This window comes from Muntiacus reevesi, chromosome 2 (genome assembly GCF_963930625.1).
Source record: "Muntiacus reevesi chromosome 2, mMunRee1.1, whole genome shotgun sequence".
NCBI lineage: Eukaryota > Metazoa > Chordata > Mammalia > Artiodactyla > Cervidae > Muntiacus > Muntiacus reevesi.
Window position 1 is genome coordinate 190,056,153 of NC_089250.1, and position 13,569 is coordinate 190,069,721.

The 13,569-nt window shown below is 47.0% G+C and overlaps 1 protein-coding gene across 1 annotated transcript in view; it reads left to right on the forward strand.

The window, feature by feature from the left end:
* SNX29 (sorting nexin 29) overlaps positions 1-13,569 on the forward strand; it is a 576,513-nt gene that overhangs the window by 351,543 nt on the left and 211,401 nt on the right. Inside the window, exon 16 of the mRNA XM_065924349.1 lies at positions 6,397-6,513. Coding sequence (XP_065780421.1) covers positions 6,397-6,513 — 117 coding nt within the window. The remainder of the gene's footprint in view (positions 1-6,396; positions 6,514-13,569) is intronic.

The window sequence follows — 13,569 nt, forward strand, 5'->3', positions numbered from 1 at the left end:
GGGGGAGCTGGGATCCCACATGCCTCCTGGGCAAAAAGCTGAAACATGAAACACAAGCAATATTGTAACAAGTTCAGTAAAGCCTTTAAAATAGCCCACTTGAGAAAAACAAAGCAAAACAACCCTTTAAGACTGGTAGCCGCTGGTGAGGGCTTTGTCTCTCGAAGGCGGTTGCAGTATCCTCACCACAATGGAAGGTTCCAGGTCTTTCCCCACAGCCATCGTCAGTGGGACTCACACACAGCCTTCGCATTTTATAAATTCGAGGTAGATTCTGAGGCATCAAGTCAGTGTTCTCTGAGAGTTTGGGGGTATGACCAGAAGAGTCTCAGTTGCTGTTACAATTTGGGGGTGTGTGCGTGCCAAGTCGATTCAGTCTTGTCCGACTCTTTGCCACCCTGTGGACTATAGCCTACCAGGCTCTTCTGTCCATGGGGATTCTCTAGGCAAGAATGCTGGAGTGAGTTGCCATTTCCTCCTCCAGGGGATCTTCCCTACCCAGGGTTCGAACTTGTGTCCCTTAAGTCTCTTGCATTGGCAGGCAGCTTCTTTACCACTAGCGCCATCTGGGAAACCCCAGGTATCTTGGTCTAATTAATCAGGATGTGTCTCATTCAGTAGCCAGAGGAGCGGTGAAGCAAGATTTACTTGAATGTGGTTAGATAGAACATTCTGATATGAAAGGAAATGCCACAGGCATTTTTAAAAAAATTATAATCTTTCCATGATTTGGCAGGTCATTATGATGATTCCTGGGATTTTCACAGACTTGAGAGCTTTTTCACAGACACTTTTTTTTTTTTTTTTTTTCCAGAGAGCATCTTCCCTGATGCTCCAGCTGGAAGGGATTGCTCAGCCTCTTGAAGCGCCAAAGGCATCATCTTATAGAGGCATCATCTTTATAAAGGCATCATCTTTAGCCCAGCTCAGATGTCACCTTCTCTGACACCTTCCCCCAACCCCTTCTGCCAGGAATACTAAATAGGTGTCATCCTCTAGGCCAGCACTCTGATCGATTGGTTAGGGGTGCTTGAGTGTCTTCTTGAGGAAGAAAGCACTGATTGACTAGTGATATCTGCCCAGCAGCAGGAAGTGGGGGATCGCAGCAGAGCCTGATAGACTTCACTGGGCCCTGTGGTTGGGCTCTTAGGTGGGTTCCAGCCATTTGGAGCTAAACTGCTTGAGCACAGGTATGGACATGGGATACTCCCCTGTAGGGGTTTGCTAAACAACAAGGTGAGGTATTTTAAAAGTTTGACAGGTATTGCCAAACAGTTTGGTGACTTAAACTTCTTAAATCTTTCTCCCCTCTTCTCTCAAGCCTAAAGGGTGAGACCCAAATGATGACTGATTATTAGCTCATGAGTTGTGCACCTTCCAGACACAGCTTGGGAGCCATGCATGCTACCATCTAGGTGTTATTTTATTTATTCATTTATTTTTGGCCGCGCTGGGTCTTCGTTGCTGCACAGGCTTTTCTCTAGTTGCACCAAGTAGGGTCTTCTCTCTAGTTGCACCACGTGGGGGAGTACTCTCTAGTCGTGGTGGCTTCTCACTGCAGGGACTCCCTTGTTGTGGAGCAGGGACTCTAGGGCCTGCAGGCTTCAGTAGTTGCAGCTCGCGGGCTTAGTTGGTCCTTGTCATGTGGAATCTCTCTGGACCAGGAATCAAATCTATGCCCCTTGCCTTGGCAGGTGGATTCTTAATCACTGGACCACCAGGAAAGTCCCATGGCTGACTTTTAAGACGGCCCTGAGCATTGATGGTCCTAGAACACAGCGAGTGCCTGACTGTGATTTGGGGTGTGGATCAGCCATGGGAGGCTGCCTAGCATGTGTCAAGGCCAATCAGAGAAGTGACTCCTGAGTGTTTTCTCTGGACGAGACCTTTTTCGATACCCCGTCTTCCTTCCAAGTCCTTCTTTCTCTCTGAGTGCTAGTCCAGTTTGTCTGACTTCTAGGATGTGAGCCCCATGACTTCCCTGCGCCCCAGTACTGAGAACAGTGCCTGGTGGGTGGTTAGCAGTTCTCCGGGTGATGCTCCCGCTTTGGAGGACAGCGAGTCTCTCTCCACAGCCCTCTGAGCCGCTCGTTACGGCTCATGAGGCACTTTTCCATCTGGCTTCCAGAGATCTGCCTGTCCTTCTCTTCCTTTCTCATGTCCCTTTAGTGTGATCACCCTCCATGTACAACCACTTCTCACTCACTGAGGCTTCGCCACGCCTGGACACAGTACTGAGCTTGCTAAGGGCTGCAGCTCATTTCATCCACACCGCGGCCCTGTGAGATGAGTGTTGTTTTCTTTATGTTTTTTAGTTAATTTATTTTTGGCTGCAGTCCATGGGGTCGCAAAGAGTTGGACACGACTGAGCGACTGAACTGACTATTTCGCTGCCCCGGGTTTTCATTGCTCCACACAGGCTTTCTCTAGGTTTGGCGAGCAGGGGCTACTCTTCATCGCAGCGCTCAGACTTCTCACTGTGCTGGCTTCTCTTGTGGATCATGGGCTCTAGATAGAGCGTGCGGGATTCGGCAGTCATGTGGGGTTGCTAGTTGCGGCCCAAAGCTCTAGAGTATGTATGGACTCAGTAGTTGTGGCGTGCTGACTTAGTTGTCCCACGGCATGTGGACTCTTTCCAGACCAGAGATTGAACCCCTGTCTCCCCTGCATCGGCAGGCAGATTCGTAACCAGTGGACCACCAGGGAAGTCCATGAGTGTGGTTTTTAATCCCCGTTTTGTAGGTGACGGGCCTCAGGGTCACAGAGGTTAAGTGACTCACGCAAGAGCATGCATTAAGAGAGCCAACCAAAGCTTGTCTTGCATCAGAGCCTGAGCCTTTTCAAAGCACCTCTTTGGGCTGCCTTTCCTGTCAACCTCTGGGCCTTTGCACCAGTCATTTCCTCTGCTGGTTGTGTCTTTCTCCTCTCTGTTCACAAGGTGAGCTCCCAGAGCTCAGCATGTTTATGGAACGTAGAAGACCCGCTGGGTTGAGTGACTTTGGGGAGAAAACGAGAGAGGAGGGGGCAGAAGGTGGTGTTAGGGAGAGAGGCTGAGGCCAGATCTGCAAGGAGATGAATTTTTATCTTTAGGGCAGTGGGAAGCATTGAAAATTTTAAACAGCAGGTGACAACATCAGCTGTTGCTTTGGGGAGATCACTCTTGCTCCTTGGTGGAGAAGGATTAGGGGACATTTCTCTCTCTCATTCCCTGCGGCTGTTGGAAATAGGGAAGGAAGGTCATATGCAACCTGTAAGTGTCCTCAGAGCCTCATAGAAATTCCAGCAAGCAGTGGTTGTGCCTTTTATTTTGATGATAATGGGAACCATTTGTGATTTCACATTTCTCTTCTGAGGCTGGCTCTGAATCTCGAATTCATTTCTAGTTATGCTATAGTTTGGAAAGAGTTATTTGAGGAATAGGAAGCTCAGTGTGGTTTATGTAAGATGAAAGCTGTTTATATCAATAACTGTTTGTGGGGATATGTAATGGAGAAATCCAGGGTTTCAGAACTTAGCTTAGTAACAATGAGCGTTGCTGTTTTAATGAGTGCTGGAAACTGTCAAATTTTGTCTCCTCAGTTCCACAGGATTTTCCCCCCTCCATTCTCTAGTGAGATGAAAGCTTTGTCTGATGTGGTCAAGTTACTCTCTGGCTGCAAAATAGAACCAGGGTTTTGACAGTTGGTGATAAACACCACTTGCAGCTGGCATGTTCCAGTGTTTTATGCATTTATGGGAAATTGTTTTAACACCCTGGCTTCCACTGCCAAACAAAACATGAACACAAAGCAAAACCCTACTTTGCTTTGGAAATGACGGTGACATTTATTTAAAGCTTGTACCTTGTAGGGGCATATTAGCAGGTATTTAGCAGTGAAACTGGCAGTTGTGTGTGTTTCCTGCTTACTGTGTGGTAAATGGATTCTTAGCCCCAAGGAAGCTCGAGGAGGGTTTGTGTGATTTCTGTGTGGAGGAATCAAGTAGGTATTATTAGTGATGTATTAGTGATGTTGTGTTTGTTTGTGAAAGGCCTGAAGGTCATCTTAAGCTTTTTTATACAAAAATAAGGCAACTGGGGAATATTGATTTTAGGTCTGTATGACACAAGAGGTTGGTCAAAGGCTCAGTGGCTTATTCTCCATTAGTTAATTGTGTGGCCATTACAGTGTCTGTTGTGCCATTTTTACTTTGCATTTCTCACTGGTTTGAATAAGGTGGCACCTTGGAGACAGAGGGATTGCCATCTGAGTGAATATCCACTGAGCAAGTTAACAGAAGCATCAGCATTGTAGTTGGGAACCTGATACATTTCAGGTTCTTCCTGAAATTCCTGGCTGCTTCCTTGAGTTACACATGAAGAATTTTAATTCTTTTAAAGCGCCTGAGTGGTTATTCTCTCTGATAAATGAAAGAGTGCTCATTATTAAGAAACTGATAAGTAAGGAAAAGTAGAAAGAATGGAAACAAAAAATATCCCTTGACTAATGTTAGTATCTTCTGTATTTCCTCCCTGTGCCTTTTACCTTTTATATATATTCAAAAAAATAAAATGATGGCTTACCTTTATTCCTTCTGAAGCATCTAGATTTAGGTTAATCTCTTTTTTGCCCACAAAACTTCTCCTTATATCCCTTCTGTATTCTAACAGTATGTTTTATATTTCACCTAGAGTACTTATTATAAATGTTCTAATACTGTTTATGCATTATACTGAACATAGTAAGTACTTGGCTAAAGTCTTGGGTATAGGAGGGGTGATTTCTTGGGAGGGGCAGGAGGACAGGGGCTGGCTGGGGTCTGCTTCACCTCTGCATTCAGGACGGGGGGATGTTCTCTGTAAGGTACTTGCCAGAGTCTTCTTTCATGGTTTCTGATGAGCATGGCAAGATTATACCTCACATTTCTCTAAAAAAATTTTTAAAATAAATTTTAATTTGATTTTAAGCCCCAATAAGATCACTTTTTAAAAAATCCTATTTTTATTTTTTTCTATTTTTTTGACTGCATCACGTGGAATGTGGGATCTTAGATCTCTGGCCAGGGATCAAACGTGTACCCCCTGCGGTGGAAGGGTGGTGTTCTAACCACTGAACTGCCAGGGAAGTCCCAAGATCACTCTTACAATCAGAGGAATAACTGTGTGCTTTGACCATATGGGATATCCTTGTTCCCTTTGTATGTTACACGCGGAAAGGTCTGTTACTGGTTCTGTGCACCAGTCATAGGCTATCTTATCCCAACCTCCATTTTTTGTTTGGGATCAGCCAAGAGTATTGAAATGTAGGTCAATCTGCAGGCTCTCTGCAGGCCTGCGTGGCTGCACAGTGGAGGGGCAGGATTGTGGCATGTGGCCCAGTGATCAGGAGCCAGGGCTCCGGAGTCAGCCTTAGCTATGTGGCCCTGACTCTGCTCCTTAGGCTCCTCTGACACTGTTCCTCTGTCTGTGTGTCAGGAGTAGTAATACCCACCTCAGGCGTCTTCCTGGCAGAGAACACGCAGGGGCCACAGTGCATCTGTGCTACCACAGGTGTGTCCTCACCATCACCATCCTCAACAAGGCTCTGGTTCTGTGGTCTCGGTTTTCAAAACCAAAGCCTCGATGAACAGAAATCATTCATCAGGGACTTCCCCAGGGGTCCAGTGGTCAAGAATCTACCTTCCAGTGCAGGGGATGTGGGTTCGATCCCTGCTCAGGGAACTGGGATCCCACTTGGTATAGGGCACCTAAGCCTATGTGCCACGACTAGAGAGAAAACCCACACACCTCAACAAGGACCCCACGTGCCACAACTGAACAAATGTTACAGCCAAATAAATTTAATAAAAATAAATTTTACAGCCAAATACATTAAAAAAAAAAAAAAAAGAAGCAGTCAGTCATTCTACTCGTGCCATTAGCCGGGGATTCTTGACAGGCACAACACGGATGAGAAAGAAAGTCTTTGCTAGAAAAGTATTCATTTCCTAAGAATAAAAGCCTCAGGTCCAAAAATGACATGATACAGTCATATTCCAGACTGTAAACTGGGGCCATTGATGCTGAAGTGTTCAATTCCACCAAGTCAAAAACACATTCAGCTTAACAGGTGGATTTGCACGCGTGCGTGCTTGCTTACTTCCGTCGTGTCCGACTCTCTGCGACCCCATGGACCATGGCCTGCCAGGCTCCTCTGTCTATGGGATTCTCCAGGCAAGAACACCAGGGTGGGTTGCCATTTCCTTCTCTGAATCTGACCTGAGACAAGCCAAAACTGATCCACAAGGAAGCAGCGTTCATGGTTTCCAGCCCAACAGCCTCTCGATGCCAGCTGACCCGTGGTGGGCTCGGAGAAGGCGGGATGGGCCGTGGGGAGGGTCTGCCCCCGAGCCTCACCGTCTGGCTCTTGTGTGTTGCAGGTGGCGGAGATGCACGGGGAGCTGATCGAGTTCAACGAGCGCCTGCATCGGGCCCTGGTGGCCAAGGAAGCCCTCGTCTCCCAGATGCGGCAGGAGCTCATCGACCTGCGGGGGCCGGTGAGTGCCCCAGCCTTGTCCTTCTGCCCACGCTGTCTGTCTGCCCACCACCTCTGCTGCCCGCAACCCTTCTGTTACATGTGTTCAATGTCAAGGGCATGGAAAAGTACAGAGACTAAAAGGGGGAGCATCTAGGCACCCCCACCCAGATTTTACATGCATTAGCCCTCACTCCATTGGCTTTCCTTTGGGTGGGAAGGGGTAAAATAAATAACATGTTAAAGAATCTGTCTAAACCCCCTTGGCAACATTTCATGCCCCGCACACATAATCGATATTGTGGAATTGGCACATATCCTTCCCCTCCCTGTTCTTAGACGTTACTACATGGATAAATTTCCATAGCAGTGAATAGTCTCAGTTTTGGGTAACTTTTACCTACCTGTTGTTACTTCTGCATATGTTTCTTTCATGAGTGTGTGTTTATTTGGTATTATGATTTGAGGACCATCCCACGTAGATCTAACAGAGCAGGGTCCCCAAGCCCCAGGGTGCGGACTGGTGCTGGTCTGTGGCCTGTTAGGAACCAGGCCACACAGGAGGAGGTGGTTGGTGGGCAAGTGAGTGAAGCTTCATCTGTGTTTACAGCCACTCCCCATCGCTCAGTTTAGCAGCTGAGCTCTGCCTCCTGTCTGATCAGCGGTGGAATTAGATTCTCCTAGGAGTAGGAACCCTACTGTGAACTGCACACAAGAGGGATCTAGGTTGTGTGCTCCGTACGAGAATCATCCCCAAACCACCCTCCCCCCCACGGCCCGTGGGAAAATTATCTTCCATGAAACCAGTCCCTGGTGTCTTAAGGTTGGGGGCCACGGTAATAGAGGGATTTTGAACTGCGGCCCTCTTGATACTTTGAGCCATTTCCTTCTTTGTCGGGGGCCGTCCTATGCATCGTAAGATGTTTAGCAGCATCCCCAATTTCTACTCACTAGGGTCCAGTAGCATCCCCGGCCCCTGCCACCCCAGTCATGGCAGCCAAATATGTCCCCAGACATTGTCAGATGTCCACTCAGGGGCAGGATCACCCCTGCTTGAGAACTCCCCACCGAATTTGTTCACTTTGTTAATTCTGTAATTCTCTCTTGAATGAAATACTGCACTATTTTAAATCTGGCTGTGTGTTCATAAACATTGTGGTTGTTCCAGTATTTTGCTATTGCAAACCATGTTGCTAAGAGCATCTTGTTCTTTTTGTGCAGGCTTATAACAGCTTCTTCTTTGCTTTAAAACTTTCTTATGATGTCAGATGTTAATAACACCCAAAGGTCGGCAGGTGTGTGATACACTTTCATGTAACCATCATTTGGTTGAACTATTGTCAGTCACAGTCAATCTTATTTCAAGTTACCAACACCTGCTTTTCCCTTCTGTATTGTTTTGGATCAAATATTAGGCATTATTTCATCTCTAGACATTTCAGAATATAGCTACAAAATTCAAGAAAACAAATAGAGCAATCAAGTATAATTGAAACAAATATCATTGTCAGCCCTCCATTATTGATAATTCATTTATACCAACAAATATCAGTGTTCAGATTTCTTCTTGTCTCATAATTTTCTTATTTTTTTTGGATTGTATTGAGAAGTGACAGATCTGGGTTTGTCTGCTGTCAAAGACTGGATTTTTTTTTTTTAAACAATTGAAAATTATCAAAATTTGGACTCTTGACAAACGTTGTTACTCACATGCTAAACAACCAAGTAGCATAAAAGGGTATATTCAGTGAAAAAGAAATGTGTTTCCTATCCCAGAGGCAATAACAGTGATCAGTCTTGGGTTTGTCTTTCCAGAGATGAGCATGGCTTGAGTAAGTCGCATGTACATATGTACATGTTTAATCACTAGTCGCTTGCTTTATTCACTGTTATGTATATTACTTGTCTTCCTCCTAACTCTACACTTTAGAGGTCACTTTATTTTATCAATACTTTGCATGTAGATCTACATCATTCTTTTAAAGTGCTGCATTGTATCCCTTTGAACTGTCAATACCATAGTTTGTCTAACCAGGCCCTGTTGATGGATATATGGTTGTTTTCTGCTTTTATTTTACAACAGAGTTGACATAACATCCTTGTGAAATCCCACACTTAGACCAGAAGGTTGTCTGTCAGCTCATGGAGCTCGCTTGGCTGAATGTAGATCCAGAGTTATCATCTTACAAGATTCTGAGGCACTGAATCTTCTTTTTGTCCTCCTTCAGAAGGGAGGACCTTTTTCCGTCCTCCTTCACCTGTTGCAGGAAAATTCTTTCTGAGCGCCAGTATCCGTCAGGAGCTCCCAGTTGTCGGACTTCCAACAGTGTGTTGGGCACACATGGGTCTCTGCCTTCCTTCTCTCATTTGATTTTTTTTTTAAGTCTTCGTTGAATTTTACAGTATCACTTCTGTTTTGTTTTGGTTTTTTGACTGGGAGTCATGTGAGGTCTTAGCTCCCTGACCAGACCAGTGAACCCCCTGCATTGGAAGGCAAAGTCCTAGCACTGGGCTGTCGGAGAAGTCCCCTCTCATTTGAAGACAAGCCTGTGAGTCGAATGAAATTAGCCTCCTCTTGAGTAAGCATGGCAGCTGAGATGCAGAGGGTTCAGGCCCCACTGGACTTATGATTAAGCTCCAGCACAGTGCTGGACCCCCAGCCCATCGGACTTCTTCAGCTCCAGGTCCTTTGCTTTATCCCTCTGTGGGGCCTTTGCTCCTGTCGCTTCTGCCTGGAATAAGGCTCTGGGCCCAGGTCACTCACCCTCAGGATCCACTCATCACCTCCTCAGGAGACCCGACAAGGGCAGGTTTTCCTTGTCGAATGTGATGTTTGTATGTATCTCTCTCTCCTTCTCTTGGTATAATTTTATGTTTATCTCTCACTAATCGGTGTCTCAGTGAGGTACCACCACCTCTGAGGGTAAGTGCCCTGTCTCTTTCTGCTCCCTTTAAATTCCAGTGATTCATGCAGTAGGTACTTAATGATTTACAGAATGAGTGAGTGAATGTCAAGAAGTAAGTGGTGGAGTCCAGGTTTTCCTGGACCCCTGACATGTGACCCGTCTTCTCTCCTCATGCTGCATTCCCTTTGGCCTCCAGTCTGGATGCCCGTGAAGGCAGTGACATCCTTTACCCAGAGGCAGCGCGAACTGTCATCAGAACCTTTCCGGCGGACAGGCTGTGATGACCGGCAGGCAGGAGGGAGTAGGCGGTCCTGCAGGCTGTTGGGAAGAGCTGGCCATTTTGACACTAGCCCCAGGGGAGCCCCTTGAGCTTGTTGTTTTTGCCTCAGGCCCGCTGTGGTCATCTGCCTAGAGCCAGGCAGCCTGGACAAAGGAGGGAAGCGACCGCAAGCTCAGCTTCGGTTCTGGAGCCCACTCTTCCTTCCCAGATGGCACTAGTGGCCAAGAACCCGCCTTTTAATGCAGGAAACCTAAGAGATGCAAGTTCGATCCTTGGGTTGGGAAGATCCCCTGGAGGAGGGCATGGCAACACACTCCAGTATTTTTGCCTGGAGAATCCCATGGACAGAGGAGCCTACTGAGGCTGTGGTCCATAAGGTCGCAGAGAGTTGGACACCACTTGAAGTGACTTAGCATGCTCGCATGCTCCCTGCCCCTCCTGAGGGACCTCTGTTGTGGGAGGCTCCCCCGCCAACACACACACACTCTTCACTTCATTGCCACTGTCTGCTGCCCTCAGATTAGACTTCCCCCCCAGACACCAAAGTATTCAAGGACCCCAAGGGCAGGGCGGGGTCTGCTGTATTTGGAAGCCCCAGTTTCCTTTTCTATGGGTGTGGCTTGGGTGATTCCACAAGATGCTACTGGTAAAGGCATTTGTTGGTGGGCGCTGGGTGGGGGCCCTGTTTTCATCTCTGAATCTCCATGCCCAGGGCTATGCCTGACACAGAGTAGGTGCTCCGTTAAGTGTTTGCTAGGTGAGAACTTCATTGTTATAGAGCAGAGGATGATTCCATGGACCAAATAATAATTTTTCTTTTGGTGGCATGTGGGATCTTCCCTGACCAGGGACTGAACCTGTGACCCCTGCAGTGAGAGTCAGAAGTCTTAACCATTGGACTGCCAGGGAAGTCCAAATGATAATTGTATTTTTAGAGATAGGTGCAAAGACAGTGTCTTCTCAGTGGTACCTTGTGGTATTATAGACTTTTAAAGTACGTCATTTATTTTAAGGAGGCGTTTGGGATTAAGGATTGAATTTTTTCCTTTTCTTTTATTTTTTTGAATGTTAGTATTTTTAGGACTCTCTCCTCATTATTGTCTCCCCGCCCCTCCCCGGTGTAAGATGTGAATGAACGCTGGAGTTTTTGTTTTTGTTTGTTTGTTTTTAAACCTTTTAGCAGGATTTGATGATAGCCCTGAAAATTCTCTGGGAGAACAGCTCCTATTTTGAATCAATGGAGACAAGGAAATAGAGCCTTGTAAGATGGCAGGATGTAGCAGTCAATTACGGTCACAGCACATGGAGAGCAGCTCATCAGGTGCAAGTTTGTTCCCACCAGGGATGAAAATTCGGTCTCACTTTATGTGACTGCACTTGGATTGCTCCCTTTCCTGCCGCCTCTGCGGGTCTCTGTTTCCCCGTCCCATGTACCGTTTAAGTTGATCACCTCCGCTTAAGCAGAAAAGACGGCACCGCCTGGCATGACTTGAGGTCTGTAGCATCACTGCCCTGACTCATCATCAGCCCTGTTGGCTTGTTCTCCTGTCCCCTGTCCCCTCCCTGTCTGTTTGATGAGAGCCACTTACTACGTGCTTGGTGGTGGCGTGCACTTTTAGCCTTTCCCCTAGTACAGTATATTCATTAGGTCCATTTTTCAGCTTAGCAAACCAAGGCACAGAGAAGTTTTAGGACTTACCCCGAGGCGCACAGCTCCATGGTTGCATCAGATTGCAAATCCAGGACCGTATCGTTCTTCAGCACCGTGCTGCTTACTCTCCTATTTTTCGTTCCTTTTTCATTTCAAGCAGGAACTTGTGTCTTTTGTCCTCCAGGCACAACCCTCCTGGGGATTTTAAAGATTCCCATCCCTCCGTGGCAAAGCTCTCGGGCATTCCACTCCCTACCTGCAGACTGCATCTTCCACATCTCCCCAGCCTGCTTTTTTACATCAAAGTGGATTGTTGTTGTTTTTTACTTAACTGATTGCTTCATCTTGACATTAGACTATACTCTTTGGAATTTGTAATCTAGAGAAGGTGGAGTTTTCTGAGAGCAGAATAGTTTTCTGAGAGTAGAATTCAAAGGATGCACATAGGTGGTGGTGTTGTTGAGTCGCTAAGTCATGTTCAATTCTTGGCGACCCCTTTGACCACAGCACGCCAGGCTTCCCTGTCCTTCATCATCTCCCAGAGCTTGCTTAAACTCATGTCCATTGAGTCAGTAATGCCATCTAACCGCATCTCATCCTCTGTCACCCCCTTCTCCTCCTGCCTTCAATCTTTCCCAACATTAGGGTCTTTTCCAGTAAGTCAGTTCTTTGCATCGGGTGGCGAAAGTATTGGAGTTTCAGCTTCAGCATCAGTCTTTTCAATGAATATTCAGGGTTGATTTCCTTAACGATTGATTGGTTTGATCTCCTTGCTGAGGAACTCTCAAGAGTCTTCTCCAGCACCACAGTTCGAAAGCATCAATTCTTGGGCGCTCAGCCTTCTTTATGGCTCAACTCTCACATCCATACATGACTACTAGGAAAACCATAGCTTCGACTCTGTGGACCTTTGTCGAACAAGTGATGTCTCTGCTTTTTAATATGCAGTCTGGGTTTGTCATAGCTTTTCTTCCAAGGAGCAAGCATGTTTTAATTTAGTGGCAGCAGTCACCATCCACAGTGATTTTGGAGCCCAAGGAAATAAAGTCTGTCACTAGGTGGTACATATAAAAAAGAAGGGGGTATTGTGATAAATCATCTCAAACAAGGATGGTCAGGAGGCCTCTCTCTGTAGCACGTTCCACCAGGGCCATCCATGAAGGGTAGACCTGGCACGCCTGTTATGTATTTATTTCCCCAAGGACCATCTTTTCTAAGATGCTTTCCAAGGGATGCTTTTAGGAAAGTTAGGTCTGAGTTATATATCACATTCATTACCCACACATGCTGCAGGGAGATCCTGACAGCCTGGGCTGTCCCATGAAGCTGTCCCAACCCGGGATCCACAGAGCCTGGAGGGGGATGTGGCTTTGCATGACTGTGGGGTGCCCTGGACCTGCCCCTCTGGAGGTGAGTGACCGACTGGGCATTTAGTCTTGGGTTCCACTGCCCTCTCCACCCCCCACCCCCATTGCCCTGGCTCTTGGTAATCCGAACTCCTCTGTGTCCACGGGCACTTTGAGCCTCATCCACACAGGCTCCCAGAGCAGGGGCCAAGCAGGGCTCTTGGATTCTCTGTGCTCTCTTTTTCACCCTCTTATTTATTTATTTGGCTGCGTCGGGTTTTAGTTGCGGCACGCAGGATCTTCATTGTGTTGTGGGATCTTTCATTGTGGTGTCCGGGCTTAGTTGCTCTGCGGCATTTGGGATCTTAGTTCACCATCCAGGGGTCGAACCTGCATCCCTAGCACTGCAAGACAGGTTCTTGACCACTGGACCCCAGGGAAGCCCATCCCTCTGCTTTTTAATCTCTCTCTTCTGTCTCTCTGTCTCTCTCTCTCTCTCTCTCCCCCCCGCTACTTCTTGTTTCTCACTCTCCGTTCCTTTCTTTCTTGGTCTGCCTCTGCCTGTCTTTCCCTCTCTCTCTTTCACCTGCTGTTTGTGTGCGGGTCTCTCTGCCCCCATCTGTCTGTCTGTCTCTCCCCGATGCCTAGTCTCTGTCTCCAAGGCTGTCTCACGCTCTGTCTGTCTCTCGCCTCCCGCTTCCCCTCCCATTATCTCTAGTTGCATAAATACATCCATTGCTCTACAGCATAATGATGATGCTATTCATTGCAACTGACTTGAAACATTTTAGACCCTCTCCATTTCAGGTCCCCCGAAGCGCCTTACAGTAGAACCACCTTCCACGAAAGCCTTCACAGACCCTCTCCTCTTGCCTGCACCCCTCCCGAACACCTG